General features: G+C 38.3%; 8 protein-coding genes across 8 annotated transcripts; 5 read left to right on the top strand and 3 right to left on the bottom strand.

The window, feature by feature from the left end:
- Positions 1-406: 406 nt before the first annotated feature.
- Positions 407-867, top strand: LOC133845798 (uncharacterized). The gene is made up of 2 exons (XM_062280371.1): positions 407-462; positions 526-867. The coding sequence occupies exons 1-2, from the start codon at positions 451-453 to the stop codon at positions 754-756; spliced, it is 243 nt and encodes an 80-aa protein (XP_062136355.1). The 5' UTR covers positions 407-450; the 3' UTR covers positions 757-867.
- Positions 868-1,666: 799 nt separating this feature from the next.
- On the bottom strand, positions 1,667-2,085 carry LOC133842979 (uncharacterized). The gene has a single exon (XM_062276310.1). It carries the CDS (start codon positions 2,016-2,018, stop codon positions 1,761-1,763), a length of 258 nt encoding a protein of 85 aa, XP_062132294.1. The 5' UTR covers positions 2,019-2,085; the 3' UTR covers positions 1,667-1,760.
- Positions 2,086-2,384: 299 nt separating this feature from the next.
- On the top strand, positions 2,385-2,785 carry LOC133842980 (uncharacterized). The gene has a single exon (XM_062276311.1). The coding sequence runs from the start codon at positions 2,454-2,456 to the stop codon at positions 2,694-2,696; it is 243 nt and encodes an 80-aa protein (XP_062132295.1). The 5' UTR covers positions 2,385-2,453; the 3' UTR covers positions 2,697-2,785.
- Positions 2,786-3,239: 454 nt separating this feature from the next.
- Positions 3,240-5,091, bottom strand: LOC133842977 (leucine-rich repeat transmembrane neuronal protein 1). The gene has a single exon (XM_062276308.1). The coding sequence runs from the start codon at positions 5,078-5,080 to the stop codon at positions 3,335-3,337; it is 1,746 nt and encodes a 581-aa protein (XP_062132292.1). The 5' UTR covers positions 5,081-5,091; the 3' UTR covers positions 3,240-3,334.
- A 1,321-nt stretch (positions 5,092-6,412) lies between these two features.
- On the top strand, positions 6,413-7,003 carry LOC133842978 (pupal cuticle protein C1B). Its single transcript, XM_062276309.1, has 2 exons — positions 6,413-6,488; positions 6,554-7,003. The coding sequence occupies exons 1-2, from the start codon at positions 6,477-6,479 to the stop codon at positions 6,857-6,859; spliced, it is 318 nt and encodes a 105-aa protein (XP_062132293.1). The 5' UTR covers positions 6,413-6,476; the 3' UTR covers positions 6,860-7,003.
- Positions 7,004-9,582: 2,579 nt separating this feature from the next.
- LOC133842981 (uncharacterized) lies at positions 9,583-10,170 on the top strand. Its single transcript, XM_062276312.1, has 2 exons — positions 9,583-9,686; positions 9,751-10,170. Exons 1-2 carry the CDS (start codon positions 9,675-9,677, stop codon positions 9,964-9,966), a joined length of 228 nt encoding a protein of 75 aa, XP_062132296.1. The 5' UTR covers positions 9,583-9,674; the 3' UTR covers positions 9,967-10,170.
- Positions 10,171-17,042: 6,872 nt separating this feature from the next.
- On the top strand, positions 17,043-17,642 carry LOC133843415 (cuticle protein 16.5). Its single transcript, XM_062276941.1, has 2 exons — positions 17,043-17,095; positions 17,156-17,642. Exons 1-2 carry the CDS (start codon positions 17,084-17,086, stop codon positions 17,510-17,512), a joined length of 369 nt encoding a protein of 122 aa, XP_062132925.1. The 5' UTR covers positions 17,043-17,083; the 3' UTR covers positions 17,513-17,642.
- Positions 17,643-19,025: 1,383 nt separating this feature from the next.
- Positions 19,026-19,801, bottom strand: LOC133845448 (glycine-rich protein). The gene is made up of 2 exons (XM_062279910.1): positions 19,677-19,801; positions 19,026-19,620 (listed from the first exon to the last, which is right to left on the bottom strand). The coding sequence occupies exons 1-2, from the start codon at positions 19,686-19,688 to the stop codon at positions 19,219-19,221; spliced, it is 414 nt and encodes a 137-aa protein (XP_062135894.1). The 5' UTR covers positions 19,689-19,801; the 3' UTR covers positions 19,026-19,218.
- Positions 19,802-20,200: the final 399 nt, after the last annotated feature.

Raw genomic sequence — 20,200 nt, 5'->3', positions numbered from 1 at the left:
CGTAAACAAAATCCTACGCACACGGCAATTAATATTTTTTTTTGTGGGATGTCTATTGTCAATAACATTTATTTATCTGCGTCGCATTATTTTGACCAGTTTCAGTTCAGTTTGGTGGCCAATTGCGCAGCTTCTTCGGTTACCACAATCATCAAAAAAAGTTTATGCTGCTGGTTGCGGTGCAATAACCACAGCTTAGTTAGCTAGCGAAACGACCCACTAGAATAGATCTTTGTGGCCTCTACGGGGCGTAATTCAAGCCAAATAATCGAGTCGGTCTCATGTGAAACATGAGCTGGACTTCAAAAAGAAGTGCAGCAAGGTCGGTTGGTTGCCACTTGCAACAACTTGTTGCTCGTTATATAAATGCTGCGAGACAATGCAGCTAATCAACGAGTCTTCGCTTGCCATCTCAGCCAATCGAGTCGAAATCAACGCCCTCAACAAACCATGTTCAAACTGGTGGGTTAATAGCCTTTTGCTGGCTGTCATCTACAATTCTTTACTCTTTTTTTCCCCTGCCAGTTTCTGTTGCTGTCTCTGTGCGCCGCCTTCGCCTATGCGGCCCCAAGCCTCTCCACGCTGTCGAGCCTGTCGACTGTGCCCATCCTGAGCAGCTCGACGTCGTATCATGGCTGGCCACAGGCTGTGCATGTGGTGCGTCCCGTTTGGACACCATCAAACACCATTGTGCGTCCCATCATTCACGGCAATCTCGGCCTTAATGGCTACGGTTATGGCCATGGTTGGCTATAAAAAAAAAACTCAGCCCACAGCTGTCACAGCGCTGTCAGAGAGGCGGCAACATCAAGATGCTGCTGTCTCCTCCTTCACTCAATCGCCTGAAATAAAGAGCGTTAAGCGTTGAAATTGATTGAAATCTTTGCATTGCATTTTTCTATTCGTTTTATTTCTTTTTTGGCTCTGCTATAAAAGTGCCTTGTGTGCGCCAACTCGACTGCAGTTGGCTGCAAACATGCGGCTGCCTTGCAGTTGCTCTATTCTTTTACTCTGTTTGATGCTGTTGCACTTGTTGGCTGCGCTGCCGTTGCAAGTTTATGTGCTGTCACCCACATCTCAGCAGACGGAGTTACTTGAATTGCCTGATGTGGACGATCTGGACGAGATACACGCTCCTTTGGATATCTTACAGCTGGTGCTAAACATGTATCAGCTAATGCAACCCATTGAGAGTGAGAATCCGGCTAGATCCAAAAAGAAGAAGCCGCCAGCTAAGAAGCCACCGCCAGCGAAAGTGGTGCTAAATCGTCTGGGCTTTGGCAATCTGTCGTTTACACTTGGATTTTCGTTCAACTTTCAGGTGAGCAACAGCGTGGGATTCGGCAACAATCGACAGCAGAGTCGTCTTGTGATTAACCCAGAGGAAGCACAAAGGGTTAATGAGTAAATAAATAAGTGTAGCATACTTTTAGGTTCCAACGAATTTCTGTTGATTAAAATAAATGCTTTGTGATGTTTTTGTGGATTGTCGTGCATTTTTAATTCCTTATTCGAATTGTAGTTGAATTTTCAGTTATTATATTTTCTGCTGGCTCCAATATAACTATTGTGTGTCCAGCTTATCACTTAATTGACAGCACTTTCAAGTTATTCTTCGACCCAATACCTGTAGAAAAAAGTGTTGCCTACTTTCAGGCAGTCAAATAATAAAAGCAATTAATGTTCCGTTTTGGGTTGTCAACTTTTTATTGTAACGTTCAAAATTTCAGCAGCATTGTTGGGTTGTGAAGTCACTTCATCTACTTCCTGAGCAGCAGAGGTGCGGTGTAGGGAGCGGTGTAGGCAGCAGCGTAGGGCGAGGCGACGTATGGGGAAGCCACGTAAGGAGCTGCCACATAGGGCGATGCGAAGTTGCCGTGATATTCGGTGCTGTAGACAGCGGCAGCTGGGGCAGCAGCCACATAGTTGGCGGAGTAGGCCAGTGGAGCAACAATGCCAGGCTTGGCGGCAACGCAGGCGACCAGAGCGAGGAAAGCGAGAGCGATGAACTTGAACATGTTGTTTTAGTTGGTTGGGTTTGCTTGACTTGTTGAGGGAACAAATGAAACTGATGCTCAAACAAGTGACAAACTGTGCTTTATATACCCCCACAGTGACAAATTAAAAGCAGTTAAACAATTTGGTAAAACCTTGCAAGGTAATGCAAGTGTTTGCCCTGCCTAAATTCTGTTGCCAATTGATGCGCAGCTCACGTACGCACAGCGAAGTTGGTCATAACATAATCGCCGTTGTTAGCGCTTGCTTAAAGCAATTGCTTTAACTTGGCTTACCGAATTAGTTAAGTTGTCGATTGCCAAGTCCGGCCAAGGCTCCACTTATGTTAGTTTCCCGTTCAGTGGGTTGTATAAAAGGGCCAAGCGTCAAGCCAAACATCATCAGTTCAGTTCAGTTTCTACGAACCAAACAACCAAATCCACCAAAACCAATCCAAGATGTTCAAGTTCATCGTTCTCGCTGTTCTCGCTCTGGTTGCCTGCGTCGCTGCCAAGCCAGGAATCGTTGCACCATTGGCTTACTCCGCCAACTACGTGGCATCTCCCTACGTGGCATCCCCCTATGTGGCATCTCCGTATGTGGCATCCTCCTACGTGGCATCTCCCTATGTGGCTTCCCCCTATGTGGCATCGCCCTACACCGCCGCCTACAGCGCTGCTCCCTTGCTGCTGAGGAAGTAGATAAACAAACAGAAGAGATATCTACCACCCGGAAAGATTGACGACTCCCTGAATGAATGAATAAATAAACAGAATACACTGATACTCGAAATGCATTTTGTTGTTATTGTTGTTGTTGTTGACATTTTATCTCCACAGCTGGACTTGGTTCAAGGTCTTTGCCTGCGCAACTTATCGCAGCTGCTAACAGGAAGCGTCTCGTCTTGCGTAGCTCTATCTGAACGATGTACAAAGCTCAAAGATTTTGCTGGTGGCAAAATTCAAATTCAATTGGGTTTTTTGCATAAGGCGGAACTTACGCAGCGACTTACGATAGATAATCTTTATGTTTCACTTTAAGACATCTTGAACTTCAGCTTACACAAGAAATTATCTGTTATTTAGATTTAATGTGACGGATTTTTTCGGCGTAAAAAGCTCACGGATTTCCTGGTTGCAGTTTTATAGGCTAGAATTATGGCTCAACACTCGACTTGATTTGGACTTCAATTGACATTCAATTATCTCTATTTTGCCTTTTGTAGTTTCTCAAAGTTTTCCTGCTTGCTTTTTGAATGTAGTCTTTTATTTGGAATAGGCATAACTTAGACTAAAGCGTACACTAGGTAATATAATATCTCACTCTCTGACTCATCTTCTCACTCTAAAGTCAAATTTCCATCCATAGTTGCACTCGATTGAAAGACAATGCTTCGACGATCATAGCGCCCAGAGCGTCGCACTTTGAGATACTTTATCGTAACAATCGAAACAAGAGAGACGAGTATAATCCCTCCAATGACAAAGAGAAAAACCTTCATAAAGGTCAAGTGTAACTCCAGGTTCTCGGCGTGCAACCTCAGCAGCTCCAGTTGCTTGTGCAGCGTCACTTCGGGACCTTCGAGAGCAGCAGGTGAAGCCGCAGTTGTGGCAGCCACATCCTTTTGCTGGGCGATGCTGATGCAGGAAACATCGCGTATATGCGGCGTTTCATCGGTGCTATCATCGGGTTCAATGTGCAGCGAGACCAAGTCGGATAAATACGGTGAAATGAGCAGATGATGTAGATACGAACAGTTGAAGCGATTGCGTGAAATTCCCAATTTCTGCAGCAATGGAAATGCTTGTGAGAAGGTGCGATTGCCTTGGATTTCATGCAGTGAATTTCCATCCACAAAAAACTGCTTCAGGTTGGTCAGATAGGGCACAAAGAGATCCAGATTGAGACTGCTCAGATTGTTGAACGACAAATCGAGTATTTCGAGGTATTTCTGTTTCGAGAACATGCCAAATTCCAATTCCCTTATGCCATTTGAGCGTAGATAAAGATTTCGCAGACGCTTCAGTTGATCAAAGGTGCTAACGCCGATGGGTCCAATGGGATTATAAGAGACATCCAGATGGAGTAAAGCCGTCATATTGGTGATGTTGGCAATGCTTGTCAAGCGATTGTTGCGCAACTCAAGCGTCTCCAGTTGCAACGTTTGATGCATGTAGATTTCGCTAATATTATTGTAATTGGCGCGAACAAAGCGTGTGGCATTAATTGTGAGGTTGGTCAATTGATTGTAATCCAGATGCAGTTGATGTACAATGCTTTTGTCGGTCAGCTGGAAAGCCCGTAGCGAGTTGACAGCTAATAGGAGACTCTCCAGATTCGATGCCTCTGAGAACATGTCCGGATGAACGCGTATCAATTTATTGTGCGAGAGATTGACTTCCTTGATGCGACGCATGCGATTGAAGACCTCCGGTTCGATGTAGGTGAGCAGATTGCCCTCGAGGGAGATCGATTCGAGGTACTCGTTATCCTTGAAGATATCCTTGTGCAGTTCGGTCAAACGGTTGCCATTCAGCTGCAGCTTATTCAAGATGGGCAGACCACAAAACGTATTCTCACTGAGCACCATTATGCGATTGTACGACAGATCCAAACGCATTAAAGCATTGGCTCCAATGAACACCGATGTCTGCAGCGAAGTCATATTGTTGTAGCTGAGATTGAGACTCGTCAAGTTGCCCGCCGCACTGAAAGTGTTGCGCGTGAGTTCCAGTATGCTCGTGTAAGACACATCCAAAGTTTTGAGGTAGGTGAACGTCTCAAACAAACGGAAGGGCACATAGAGCAGCGTTGAGTCGTAGAACTTCATAAACTTGACCATGTTGCCGGGCACAAAGTTCTTGATCACCACATTTTGACTGTGTGTCACGATGAAGCCGGTGACTGTGCAGAATGCTTCGTTGGGATCCATGAACATGTGCTGCTCGAACTCATCGCAGCTCAAATACACATCGCCGGCAAGCACACGATTGCTGTTCACCAGCAGGACCAACAGCAGACTCCAAATATTAAGTATACGCATTGTGTGAACCGATCGAAGCGAAGGCTTTTCGCAAACTGCCATGAGATGTGCCGCAAATAAATTGCCTGATCTTACAGAAATGCATTTTATCAATGCTGTAAATTATATATATTTGTATACTCGCTATCGGTAGGGTATTATAAATTTGTAACAGGCAGAAGAAGACATTTACAGCAAAATAAAGTACTTATACTCTTGATGAGCGAAAGAGGATGGTATATTTTGAGTTTTATGGTATAATTTGAAAAGAAGAACTATATCTATATACCAAATTCTATATAGTATTCTTGCGGTATATTAATTTGGAATATTTTCAGAAAATAGTTTTCTTTAAAGTCTTATAGTATATTTTGAATGGAGTAGTATTTCGATGCACTTAATATGTGGGTGTTTTTTTGCGGTATATTAATTTGGTATATTTTCAGAATATAATATTATTAAAAGCGCTATGATATATTTTGAGAGGAGTTACTACATCGATATACCAAATATGTTAGTATTTTTGTGGTATATTAATTTAGTATATTTTCCTAATATGGCATTATTGAAAGATTTTTGCTATATTTTGAGAGGCGTACTATATCTATATACCATCTATGTTAGTATTTTTGTGGTATATTGATTTAGTATATTTTCAGAATGTGGTTTTAATGCAAAAAAGTAGCGGGTATCTTATAGTCGAGCACACTCGACTGTAGCTTTATAACTAACTTACGTTATATATAACTATATGGATATTTTACTTAAGCTTTTGTTGTAACCCGATAAGAAATGTCGGTTCTGTTCTGTTATGTTTTGTTTTGTTTTCGCTCTCTGCTCTGATATGGGAAAATGGGAATGGAACTTTCGGCTGTCTGCAGTCCAATGGCCGTGCAATCGCTGTCCGCGTAATCGACTTAAAAATTGTCTGCCGATTGCGGCACAGTTTGCAAGCCGTGTTGCATAAACAAATTGAGCCAGCCACGATGACCTTGTGCACCATCAAAATCGGATTAAGCCACATGCCACATGCAACAGATTCCGCATTGCAACCTGCGGAGGCAAGGGCAGGTCAGTTAGCAGTCAAGCTGACCGCATAATCAATTCAACGCAGTTCAACACAACTTTGAATCAAATCATTTGAATCGACCAAAAAAAATTTAACTGCTACCGAATTCACTCACCTTCAAAAGCACGGCGACAATTTTTATGGGCTCACATTGGAACGTGCTCGACATACGCAAGCGGAGACCTCTGTCTGCCACAGCAACAGAGGCTGGTGGTCATCATCTGGGCACGTAGCCAGAGAGCATTCCAACTCGCCTTCTAATTTGCGGCGCTTTGTAGAACAATGAAACCAAAAGTGTTGACCAAAAATTTTCGTGGGCGACTATAAATTGCAGCCACCTCCACTGCAAACACATAGTCTACCCAGTTAGCTTCAACCAATCAATTCAAGATGTTCAAACTGGTGCGTCTCTACAGCGAGAAAGGATTAACAGACAAATAATTCAATTGTTTTCCATTACTTTGCAGTCTGCTCTTTTCGTCCTGTGCGCTGTCGTCGCCTGCATCGAGGCTAAGCCTGCTGTCCTCGTGGATGCTGCTCCAGCTGTGGTCACCGCAACAAGCTCTCAATATGTGGCACGCAACTTCAATGGCATCGCTGCTGCTCCAGTTGTCGCCGCCGCTTACACCGCTCCAGTTGCTGCTGCGTACACTGCTCCAGTTGCCACCGCTGCCTACACTGCGCCAATTGCTTCCGCTTACACAGCGCCAATTGCTTCCGCTTACTCTGCCTACACTTATCCCTACACTGCTGGTTACACCACTTACCTATAAATGACTCACTCGAAATTGAACACGGCTTGATCATCATTCAAATATAAACAATTGCTCAACCAAATCGGAAACTATTCATTTATTTTTATTTATCTTGCGTAGTTTTCAAAGTAAACAGCGAATTAATGAACTTTCAGTCCACGCTCAAAGGCAATAAATTACAGAAATTTATTATTTCATCAAATGTTGGACAAGAATAGTTCCATCTCTATACCAACATTTCAGTTATTATACAAATAAACACTTCCAAGAAATATTTTGGGATTGAATAACGAGCTGAAGAATTTCCTGTTAGCATTCCAGGAAAACAAATTAAATATTAGAAAGAACAGATGGACTGGCAATCTGGTATATTTTGCACTCTATGGTATATTTTGAATGTAGTACTATATATTGTTTGGTATATTTGGTATATATTTAGCAATTCTGCGGTATAATAAGTTGGAACTTTATCATTATTCAAGAATATCAGTTGGTATATTTTTTAGTATTTTGCGGTAAATTAATTTGGTATATTTTAAGAATAATGCCGCACTATTTTGCTTTTATTCAATATGAACAGCGGGTAACTCATAGTTGAGCACGCTCGACTGTAGCTTTCTTACTTATTAGAACTGTATTGCATAAACTTATCTTTCCATTTTTCATTCGCACCTTTAAATGCAATTTTTTAATAAATTTCATCCACAATTAATTAAGATTATTAAGTATAGTCATTTGGGGCAATGCTCAAATATATTTCCCCTATAAATCAATTAAAATTATATATAATGTCAACTGCACAGCATTGTATTTCAAAATGCGTCTCTGGAATATTTCGGCAAGTGCTTAATACAGGTTCCGGGTTTGCAAACCAAAATTAAAATTGAAAACTCCACAGGCTGTTTAAATGTAAATATTCTCAGCTGCTAAACAGAATAAGTTCAAGGTTGCGCAAAGTAAATAAACAGTATTTCATTGGTCAAGTGTTCGATTTACATATTTAATGCAAATTTGTGTGAATAATAAGCAATTGAAAATATCAAATACAAGTGGGCAATGTTTATGACCCGGATTTAATAAATGTACAATATTTCGTTTTCAAATGTTTGTTCTTAGAACTGATAAAGATATATATTTTAATATATGTACAATTTATTTATAAAATGTTTATTCTTTGTACAGATAAAGATAGAGATAATATTATATATTTTCTGGGTTTTAAATTTGTTAAGACCATCATTTCAATGCAATTCAAATAGATGTTGTATATGCCTAAGCTGGCTGGTAATAATTGTAATTAAATAATAATAATTTAAGTATAATTTCTTAAAAATAAAGATTTTGAAGTGAGGCATAAATATGTTATTACACAGAGAGAAAAAATCTTGATTGAAAAATAAATAGAAAATCTAAAAAAAACAACATTTTAAGTTGAGGTTTTAGGATGAAAAAAATGTTAATTAAGATTTTGTTTTTTAATTATTGTTTTGCGACTAAAAAATCTTCTTATCAAATCGAAAAGATATAAAGTTCAATTATTTTTGTTCTTGTATCTTAAAGTGTGGTAGTTCCTTTAAAATTGGAAGATTAGTGCCGTATGGTCGTTGGTCTTTAGGTTTAATTTTAGTTTTTTATATATTTTAATTATAGAATATTTGGTCTTGATTTAAGATAAACCTTCTTGTTTTAATTTTGATATAAAACATTTTTAATTCAAGATTTTATTTTTGATTTTAGCACTTTTCATCTTTCCGTATACTTATAATAAATTAATATTCAAAAACACTTATCTCATAATCCCTCACTTATCTAACATACGTTATTTAATACATAACATAATCATAATAAAATTCCACGTCATATCTTCGTCTTATTATTAAATATATTTGGTAACATTTAGCAAACACTTATAGAGTACATCACTTAAATTATGTTCAACAGCAGCCAGGACAACAATGCGAGTTGCCAGTGACGTGCCACTTGCTTATTGTCATCGAATCAGTGGCAGGCATCGACCACTGACCACTGCCACTTGTGCAACACTTGTCTCGCTCAGCCAACGCTTGGAAGGCGCGAATGGCGCCCACACAACTGGGAAGAATGAACGAAGCTGTGCAGAGTTGACACGGTGTCTGAGGACAACACAACGCACAGCAATTGCAATTCGTTTGAGTTTCTGTTTCCGTTTCCTGTTCAACTGGCAGTTGTTTGTAGGTGCCCGAGGAGATCTCATCGGAATCTCGTCGCTTGAAGCTGAGCAACTTCTTATACATTGTGTTCTAATCGCTTTCCGGTTAACAAATGAATCGACATATGGGGCAATCGCTTCCCTTTATAAATTCCGATTCAGAGAGTGTAAGAGAGAGAGAGAGGAGGTGAGATGAGGTTGTTGCTGAGTGGGTCAGCAAACTCGAAGTCAGTAGATCTCAATTCCAGGTGACAGCATTGAGCACATAACTTAATACTACATATTCTTCATTTATTTATGCTAAGCACGTGCTTTCGATTGGTTCGATTTGTTGTTTTCTGTTTGGTTCGTCACGCGTTTAAAAATACTCAAAGCGAACGAAACTAAAAGTAAACTGCAAACAACAAAAAATAATATTGTGTTGATTCTCCTTGGCGTCAATTGATATGACGAGGCGTCATCGCAATTGGCAGGCAAGAGCATCTATCTGGACAATTGGCAACTGGTGGTGCATAATAATTTTGGATTACCTTCCAGTTGTTTTTAGGGTTCCATTAGTTGTGTATATAAGTTGACGCTTGGCTGGCTGTAAACATCAGTCAAGTTCTTCAGAACAAACAGACAACAACCCCAAAACTACACAAAATGTTCAAGTTTGTAAGTTGACAAAAAAAGAGGGAATTCCTTAAATCCTTTATTAATTTGTGATCTCTACTTTCAGTTCGCTCTGTGCCTCTTCGCCATCGTCGCTTGCGTCGCTGCCAAGCCCGCAATTGTGGCTTCCCCTCTGGCTTATAGCGCCTACACCGCTGCTGCTCCAGTGGCCTACAGCTCGCCCTACACCGCCGCCTACACCGCAGCTGCTGCCTATCCCTACTCTGCCTATCCTTATGCTGCTGCCTACTCCGCTTACCCCTATGCCGCCTACTACCGTTAAGAAGGACATCGACTAAACTGATCTGGATCTGATAAAGTGGAATAACTCTTCACTCCTTAACTCGGCTTTTTTTTTCTCATTTTTTTTCGACTTCTATTTGGGACTTTATGATTTCCTAGTATTATGCGTGTTTGGGAAGTTCTGCTGAAGAGAGGAATTAATGTTTGTAATTGAATAAATGCACTTTGCGTAAAACGTACACAACTTGAGCTCAACTTTATTTTTAGTCCCCTCAAGGACTCAAGTTATTGCCCTTTTGGCTTCACCTTGGACTGACTAGCTTTGCAGCCCATCGTGATAATCAGTATCTATTTTTATTTGTTTTTGCTGCAGCACAATTAAAATGCACAGCCAAGTGTATTGAAATCACTTGTTGTTGCAATGGACAGCACGTAGCCACAACAGTGCATAAGTTGGGAGGGATTGCGAACTGTTGAATTATGTTAATCGCAAAAAGTTCGCAGAAGGCAGATGACGCCACAGACGACGTCTCCTACAACAAAGTTTGAAAAGGCGGAAGTGACTAAGGAATTTCGATATTGGAATGTTGCTATGATCACAAGCAATTTGAATTTCGATAGAGGATTTGTTAACCTTGCCGAAACGTAATTGCTGTTAACCCTGATGCGTTGTGCGTGCGTCTTTCAATTATTCATTACGGGTAAATGACGGTCATTTGTAGGCCGAATTGTCCGTTTTATGGTGAGGCTATTTCAACTGATAATAAAAACAATTAAGTCAAGTCAAGTCGAGACTCAAGAAGTCTCGAAAGTCTAGTACTAAATGCAGTGCACGCGTGCCCACAAAGTCAAACAAACAACATCCTACACGCGACCTTAGACCCTATAAACTAAACTCTAGAACCACGACACACGACGACCTCGCCTCGCCTCGGTTCGGACTTTGTGTGCCAGTTCATTCGCCTTGCCAATGACATTGAAGCATCACATAATCCTCTGCTGCCATTGTTTTGCCTTCTTTCACTCTTGTGCTTGTGGTTGGGTTTATAATTATGCTCATCATCAGCAGTGTTTGCCTGAAAGGGTATCTCACGATGAAGGCTGAGAAATGAAAGCGTTTTGTTAGACTGGTTGGTGAGAGAGACTTGAAGATATTGAAGAGCAGAGTTTGGTGGCCTTAACTCATATATTTCTTTTCTAATATTCGAGGAAAAAATTCACAAAATACTTTTACGTCTTTAAAAAGATATCGCAATATGATTTTACGAATTTTGTATTGCGATAAATTTGTTTCGAATATGGAAAAATATATGGGTAATTCTTTGGTGGAATTTGTAAAGAAACATTGTAGAAGTTATTTAGGAAATATGTATTAGCAAACTTCCAACGGATCTTAGTTACTTTGGCTGAAAATTTAGTATATAGTATATTTCGAATGTATATTTTGAAAATATACCAAAGAATATATTTGGTATATTGGTTACTATACACTATTATCAAATCCTTTGGTATATTTTAAAAGTTTATCGGTGTACTTTTTTTTAGTATATTTTAAAAATAATACCATACTGTTTTTTCCTTTAATTTAAAATAGGTAGCGGATATCTCACAGTCTCACACATTTTTTCAATAACGAAAGTCTAAAACACTTTAATTTCATGTTGAAAATTGTATATTAAGAAATATAATGTAATAAAAATATAGGACAAATATTTTATTGTTTTTTGGATACACTACTTTATTTTTTGCTTAAGCTATCTATATATTTAACTGAAATATATTTTAGATAAATCTAGACCGCCTTTAAAAATTCTTAAAAGTATTACTGAAATATAGCTATTAGGTAAATTGAAATTGAAGTTTTAGCAAATTAATTTTTTGCTTTATCTACTTTAATTATCTGTTATCTGATTTATTATTATTATTATCTGATATTTTTAAATGTATTATTGTAATAATAAAGATTGCAATTTTGAATTAGCATAATTGTAAGACTAATTTTAGATATTTAAGAAAAATCAATCAACTCGACTTGATCTGTAACTAAGGAGTATGTGTTTGCAGCGACCCGCATACTGACTTCATTTTTAATTGAAATGTGGCGCATTTGTTGCGTGTGGCTGCCACAGCTGGCTGCCAGCATTTACACAGCTTGCCACATGCCTCTTACAGGCTGCCACTTGCCACTTGCAGCTTGTTGTTTGCCATTTTTGCGTTTGTTATTGCAGTCTTTACTCCCGATGTCGTTGTTGTTTTTGCTGTTGTTGCTGTTGGAGTGCATTTAATTAAAAGGCGCCACTCGAAAACAGACTTTTTGCTAATCTCAGCCATCAATAACCTGGACGCCCTCCATTTGAATGCCGCACGGACACAGTCAGGGTGGCAAGCCCCTTTTTTTCTTCGTTCTGCAGCAGCCGCATCAAGTGTATTAATCATACGCCGCGTGGTACCAGCAACAACAATTGAGTGTCCAAAAAAAATAGATGATGGTGGTTTATATTAAATGTTAATGTCGGGTCTATTTTGCAAAATTAAATCAAATGCGCTGTGCAGCATTTCGCGACTTTTCGAGTAGTTTTTTGCACTTTGTCAGAACGCCCACAGCTGCAATTGAAGGCGGCTTCAGCTAATTTACTCGCTTGTTTTCTGCGCCTTTGTGCATTGTGCGAAGCCCCTGCCAATTTACTCAGTACCAGCCACGCCCCATTCAACGCCTTTATAATTGCTACAGCTTAATGCTGCATTCAAGTTTCCCAGGCAACTCGTTTATTATGATTCGATTGCACGTTTTAATCAGCTTCCCGCGTGGCTTTAAATTGCAATACTCTCGTCAGGCGGGTATGAAATGTTTGCCAAGAACTTTGAAGTGCTCACATTTAAGGGATGGGGAATTTGCGCAGTTTAAATAAGTTTCTTAAAGGAATTATTTCTTTTAAGCATGTTTTACAGAATTAAGAATGACAATGACTATTTAATATCTCTACTGAAATTTAAAATAATTTCGCATTTATTTCATTGTCTTATTGATTAAAATACAATTTAAAGAGGATATAAATGTTTATATTTATTATTATTATTCATTTCCGTAGAATTAAATTAAGCAATAAACTATAAGCTATTATTGTAATTTAACTCCCCAAAATCACAAATGAAACTGTTCAATTCAAATAAAAATTTTCACTTCAAAAGATTGAAATTTTAGTAATTATTTAACTTCGTTAATTATATTAATGTTTATTAAAATATATTTTTTACTATTTATCCATTTCAATCAAAATATTATTCATTAAAAGAAAGTGTCAAGAGTTTAACGCTTGCAATGCAGCAAATTTCATGTTTAGTTAATTTTTAATTAAATTAATACTTAACAAAAACATAAATTCCACCAAATTACGAACAACGGACTTTACTATTCATAAATATATCATTTACTTAACTTATGTTTATTACCATATAAATTCAACTATTTAATATATTTAATTCTCCAATAATGTTATTAAATAAAGAAAGTATCAGAAATTAAATGAAAAAACATGAAGTTTAATAATTATAAAATAAATATTTCATTAAAATAACGAATTGCAATGAGCCAGAGCAACTAAGGCCTTCAGACTAAATTTAAATGATATGTTACATTTTTCTAATTGCCTTTATATCATATTTATTAAGATAGAAATTGAATTCTTTATTATAATAAAATTGTAAAAGAAATATTCCTCAGTAAAATACAGAAAAAAGCTTAAAATGAATAAAAAAAACACATTTTAATTCAACAATTTTCAATTTTAATAATTTATAAAAATGAAATACAGGGAATAATTTAAAATTAAAAAAAATTAAATTTTTAAAAATAACTAAATTTACTCAATTGCCATCATATATATTACATTTGTGAAGCGCATTTAATATTCCCTTGATTTATTTTTATAATCAGCAATTCATTTAAATGCTGTTGTAGGCCTAAGACTATCTGTACAGTGCCGTCAGTCAGTTAACGTCTACACTGCGCCACAATTTGGCAGTTGGCTAACAAGCTGGCAAATTCAATTTGCAAAAACATCCATAAAGGTCACTCGCAGACCTAATAAATTCCAAACAGAATTAATCGCCACCCGGCAGAGCTGACAAAACTTTAATTGAGTTAAATTTTTTACACTGTAATTCGAAACTAAACCGGCTTCGTAAAATTGGTGGCAACCCGCATAGAGGCAGGCAAAAAGCGTGTGATCTATGCTTTAGACCACATGGAGTTGCATGGAACCCAAAATGGAACAAATCAAATAGATTGAGGTAGTAGTAGCCAGTAGATCGCCCACTCGCTGCCTCTCGATCTGAATACGAATACGAATTTGAATTTGTATGCAAATATTTGCGCTGGGCGTAAGTTACGCATAATCACTGCTCGCAATTAGCCAAGACACAACCTGGCCAAGGCTCTAACTCTCTGCCTCTGGCTGTCTCTTGACTAGTCAGCCTCCCTCTCCATTGTCACCTGGACGCCTTTCCAATTGGCCCGAGGAGGGGAAGGTGTTCGGTTCGGTTTTTTTTGGCCACAAGATTTACGCAGTCAATTTGCTGTTTGTTGCAGTTGCTGCTCCGCAGGGCGGTTCAACTAGAGCAGCAATCAGGTGGCTGGGTTTACTTACGTAAGGTTTGACTTTGAGTTATGCGTAGAGTGGAGTGGAGTGGAGTGAAGTGAAGTGCCTGGTCTGGTGTCTGGTGTGGCAATTAAACTGGCGGCTACAACAACTCTTAGAATTATGACAACAGCATTTGCATTGTGCCCGTTGTGGCACGCAGTTGATAGCTTTTGAATTTATGATTGCATTTAAAAGTTCTCTATGTTGTTTATTCTATTCTCTTTTTAACACAAATCACAATGCAGTGGCATGCCTCGCTGGGGGCAGGCTGTTAACCCCCGTGTTGGCGTTGACCTTGCCACGCCACTGCCACGTGAAGCTGTCAGCTGCGCAGCTAGGCACAGCACACCACAACACAGCTCAACAACTAAGCTTATCGACAACTGACTGCCCTAGATAATGCCTAGACATGGCACTGCAAGTCCGGCTCAAGCTGACTGTCTAACTTGATCGTTGCACTGAGCAAAAAAAAATTGGCAAGAATCAACGATTATTGGAATTGCAAATGTATATTTAAATTGTTCCCCTATTATTTATATATTATGTTACTTACATTCATTTTTATTGCCAAGTAAAACTTCTAAACCAAAAAAAAAACAAAAAAACAAATTGGCTAGTAATCTTTCTTTTTTTTCTTAAACATTGAAACTTTAAATTTCAAATTATATGTTATCTTCACTTTAAAGTATTCAAAATTATATTTAAATTATATCTTATCTTCAATTTGAAGAACTTAAAATTAATTTAATTCTTTGAAAATGGAGACAAAAATTGATTTTTTTTTATTCTATTTTATTTTATTTGCAAAATTTTCCTATTTTATTTATTTAGTACAAAATGAAGCTCTTTCACAGATTCCTTATTTTCTTTGGCTTATGTTATATATTCTGTCTACACATCCATCGTGGAATTCCATACGAAATCATTATAACATAAGTATAGTAATTATTTATACTACATAGGCTACATCAATATACCAAATATGGCCTTCGGTAAATTTGAAAATTTTTGATACATATATTTGAAGAATATTAAAAATGGATAAGCGGGTATCTCACAGTTGAGCACACTCGACTGTAGCGTTTTCACTTGTTTCTTGAGCATAAGCAACATCTCAAATTCATTACTTCACAAACTTATATTCTAATTATAGAAATTTCTAATCTTAGACTCCTTTTGAGAGTAATTATATCAAGAGTCAAGTTCAAGCAAAAAAAAATGAATAAATTATTTGTATATTTTTATACATTTTGTTTTTTATTTTTCTTAGCTGATTGTGTGAAGTGCGAAGCTGAAATATTTTAAACTGAGTCATCACTGAACTCAAGTTGGAGTTGATCAAATTTATTGTTTTTGTTAAAATTTTAATTTTAGTAAGGCTTTTAAGAATTGAAGTACATATTTGAAAATTGATGAGTTCTTTCAATACTTGGCATACATAATTCTCTCAGTGTAACTTAAACTGTTTTGCTGTCAACGCCCAGTCAATTTGTAAATAATTACGTCTATTACAGAGTCAAGCTCAAGCAAAAAATATAAATACATTATTTACATATTTTTATAAACATATTTTCTTGTATTTCTTAGTTGATGTAGTGTGAATAATTAACATTTAACAAGAGAAAAACTTAACATCTTTAAGAAGTTCTTTCTGATTTGAACTAGGACATTCTAGATCCTTGAATATAAATTTAAAATGCTATTACTTATGCTCTATTTACACATTTGTTCCACTAATTCTTGTTAGAACTGGAATATTGAGAACTTGATTGGTTTCTTTACAAGTTGTAGTTTTTAATATGGTTTATATTGAATAATAAGTTATATAAAATACTCTGATTTTTCTCGCAGTGTAGCTTAAGCTGTTCTGCAGTCAACGCCCAGTATTCTATCTTTGCTGGTGCTGTAATTATATCTTAATCTTGCGATCCTAAAGTGAGCATTTACGCACTGAGCAAGATAATTGCGCCTCATACAATGCTCAGTACACCACGCACCACTCTGCACCACCCGACACCATTCTGCACCACGCATAACGCACCACTCAGGCCGGCTGCAGAAACTCGTTGACCAGTTCTTAAATGTTTTCGGAAACTCGTTCAAAATCGCAATTTGAATTTCTGCTATTTCGGTTTTTTTTTTTGTTAATTTTTCTCACCGATGCCATTTATCAGCGGGCCAAACATCCGCATTGGCTGCAGTTGGCTGTGGTGCGGTTTGGGCGGGTCTCTTTTATCGCAACCTCTTCGCCCCTCCGCCCCATAGCACTTTACCCAACTCGGGCTGCAAACGCCGGCAACTGTTGCACTTTGCATGCACACGAAGTTGCAGTTGCAGTTGGAGTTGAAGTTGAAGTCGAGTCTCACAGCCTCGCAACAAAAGTAAAAGTGCATTTGATGCATTTTGGGCCTGACTCTCTGGCGATTTGGCTATAAAAGCGTTTGAGCCCATGCAACTAGCATTATTAGACGTTGTGTTCTCGACCCGAGTAAATCAGCTACAATAAATATTTGCAACATGTTCAAATACGTAAGTTGTTTGTACTGAATGCAACTGCAACAAATTAATCATCTCTTCGATTTCTCGCAGTTCGTTTTGGCCTTCTGCTGCTTGGCGAGCGCTGCTGCCGCTCCTGGCTACCTGGGTGGCTTGGCTGCTCCAGCTTTGCCTCTGGCCGCTGCTCCGGCTATCTCTTATGGCCACGCCTTGGCAGCACCATCGATTGCCTCATACGGTCTGGCGCCCAGGCTCAGCTATGCTGCTCCAGCTTTGGCTCACGCTCCTCTGGCTGCTCCGGCTTACTCCAGCTACGGACTGGCGCCCAGGATTAGCTATGCTGCCCCAGCTATTGCCCATGCTGCCCCACTTGGCCTCGCTCATGCTCCTCTGGGTCTCGGCTACAGATCTTACGCTGCTCCAGCTCTCAGCCTGGGACATGGCTGGTAAGGATCAGATGAGGCATTCGGTTCGTCGGTTCGTGCAGCTTCTTCTTAGGTGTTCAATTTCATTTCGTGTCGCCTGAGGAATTTTGAATAATATTGAAACAAAAAAATGCGCAAATTCTCGTGATGTTTTATTACTTTTGTGTGATTGATTTGGATATGGTTTGATTGACTTAAAGTGCTACCTAATATCTGGATGAGATGTGCATTCAAAAAATGTAAATTCTATGATTGATACTGCGATATGTGAAGTGTGCCAATTGATTGATTAACTAAATCAATAACTGCTTGATTAATTGATTCTGTTTTATGCTAAAAAATCATTGAAAAAATACGAAATTTTAAAGATGTTTTTTACCCAATTCAGCTAATTAGAAATTAGTTTATAATATGAGATTGATACAGCGATGTGATAATTTGTTGATTGACTGAATAATTGCTTAATTGATTGGTTCCGTTTTATGTTAGAGTGTTAAAGGTCGCAAAACTTCAACAATCGTTGACAAAATGCAAAGTTTTGGAAATATCTTTCCTACTTGATTGAGCAAATTATTTCTCAAGAACATTACATCATTTGATTGACAATTTTTAATATGTGGATAAACTACTTGATTGATAAGCTGTGCTTTTTAGTGGAATGCGACAAGTATAAAAATTTATAAAATATTGAACAATTTGTAAGTTTCCAAAATATTTTATCATTTGATTAAGCTAATTATGCGACTGCAAATTATTTCTCACGGACTTCATATCATACGATTGATACAAATGACAAAAATTTGATAATTGGCTGCTTAAATTTTGGGATTTGATTAATGTTACAAAGTGACAGATTGAAAAACTTTATATTCATTCGAATAATGCAAAGTTGTTCAGAAATTTTATAACCGGATTGAGCTAATCAATCGATTGTAAGTTATTTTTTAAGAATTCATATGAAATGATTGATACATTGTCATGTAATATTTAATAATTAGATAGACTGCTTGAATGTGACATTTGACAAATTATTTTAAATTACTAAATCTGCAAGAATTTCCTTTAGTATGATTCATACGGCAACATAATGTGATTGATTGACTGCTTGATTGATGGGTTGCGTCCTAGATTGGAATGCGACAGGGCGTAAAAACTTTACAAAACTCTTTAACTTACTCAGTCGGAATCGTATTGCCCAAGAACTTTATGTCGTATAATGGAAACAGATAAATATTTTGATGATTGACTGCTTGATTGATTGGTTCGTTTATATTTTGGAATGTAAGAGTTCATGGAAAAAATGTGTTCAAATTGTTAAGTTATTTTATTACTCAGTTGAGCTGTGAGAACAGTGAAAAAATATGATGATTGACTGATTGATTGACTGCTTCTGTTTATGTTGGAAATTTAAAAAATACTTTGAAAAATGATTATCTTTTATGATTGAAAAATTGTAAATAATGTATATAGAACTTTGTATCGTATGTTTGATTTCGCTTTGATATTAAAATGTGACAAATCAATAAAAAAATGTTCTCAAAGTTTTCAAGTTATTTTATTACTCGATTGAGCTACGTACATATAGATAGATGATTGATCGCATGAATCTCTAACTGATTGACTGACTGATTGCATGATTAGTTCTAGTTAATATTTGGATGTGTAAACATTTAAGCAATGGCTTGTTTAAAACTCTCACACGTTCTCAAAGCGCCCCACATTCGCTGCACTCTACCAGCCATAGCCATAGCCATGTCCATAGCCCAGTCCCAGGCCCAAGCCCAATCCGTGGCCATAGAGACCGTGTCCATATCCACCAAGGTAGCCGTGTCCCAGTCCATAGCCACCCAGATAACTCTTGCCAATGATGGTCTTCGAGATGATGGGCGCTCCAATGGACTTGATAATAGGCGCATGATAGCCCAAACCCAATCCTAGACCGAGTCCATAGCCACCGTAGTGTCCATGGCCGAGTCCTAGGCCCAAGCCCAAGCCTAGGCCGCCATAGCCCAGATAATCGTGTCCCAATCCAATGCTGGGCGCAGGAGCTGGCGCTGGAGCCGGAGCTGGAGCTGGCTCTGGAGCAGGAGCTGCGAAGCTGCTCGTCACGCAGAGCGTAGCCAACAATAGAAGCTGATAGAGAATTGAATTGTAGATGAATCCTTGTCTAAGCATATTTGTCTACTCACTCCTTTGTACATTTCACTTGGCGTCTTTTAACAATCTCTCGTCCGAAACTCTGTTGCGTTTATGCCGTTGCATTCGATCGAGGCGTATGGCTTTTATACGCCCGGTTTTGCCGTTGCAGTTGCAAGTAGGAACCAAAGTGGCAGCGTCCAAAATGGGCTGTCGATGATCTAATGGATACTGCTTTTGGCCATTCGGTTTTGTGGCTGCTTCAGTTAATCTACTTTACGTGTATTTGGGCAAAGACATTTCACTCGCTTTGCTTCATATTGCGCATACGCAATGTGGCACGCACTCACACACAAACTAAATCATTTAATTGGCAAAAGTGTTGAATTTACCAGTACAACATGCCACCAAACACTGCTACAACTTTGTTGTACCTGTCTCCACACTGGGATCACATTAAATGTCCAGTTTTGGGCTGGGCTGTGCCTGCTTTTTGTGGTCTTTTGGCAGCCGCTTGTTGGCCAGTCGGGTTTTATGGTCTAAATTCAACCTCAAAGTTGTATTTTTAACTGTTTGT

The sequence above is a fragment of the Drosophila sulfurigaster genome, chromosome 3, assembly GCF_023558435.1.
Source record: "Drosophila sulfurigaster albostrigata strain 15112-1811.04 chromosome 3, ASM2355843v2, whole genome shotgun sequence".
NCBI lineage: Eukaryota > Metazoa > Arthropoda > Insecta > Diptera > Drosophilidae > Drosophila > Drosophila sulfurigaster.
The sequence above is the reverse complement of the archived record's forward strand: the minus strand, read 5'-3'. Positions and strand labels throughout refer to the sequence as shown.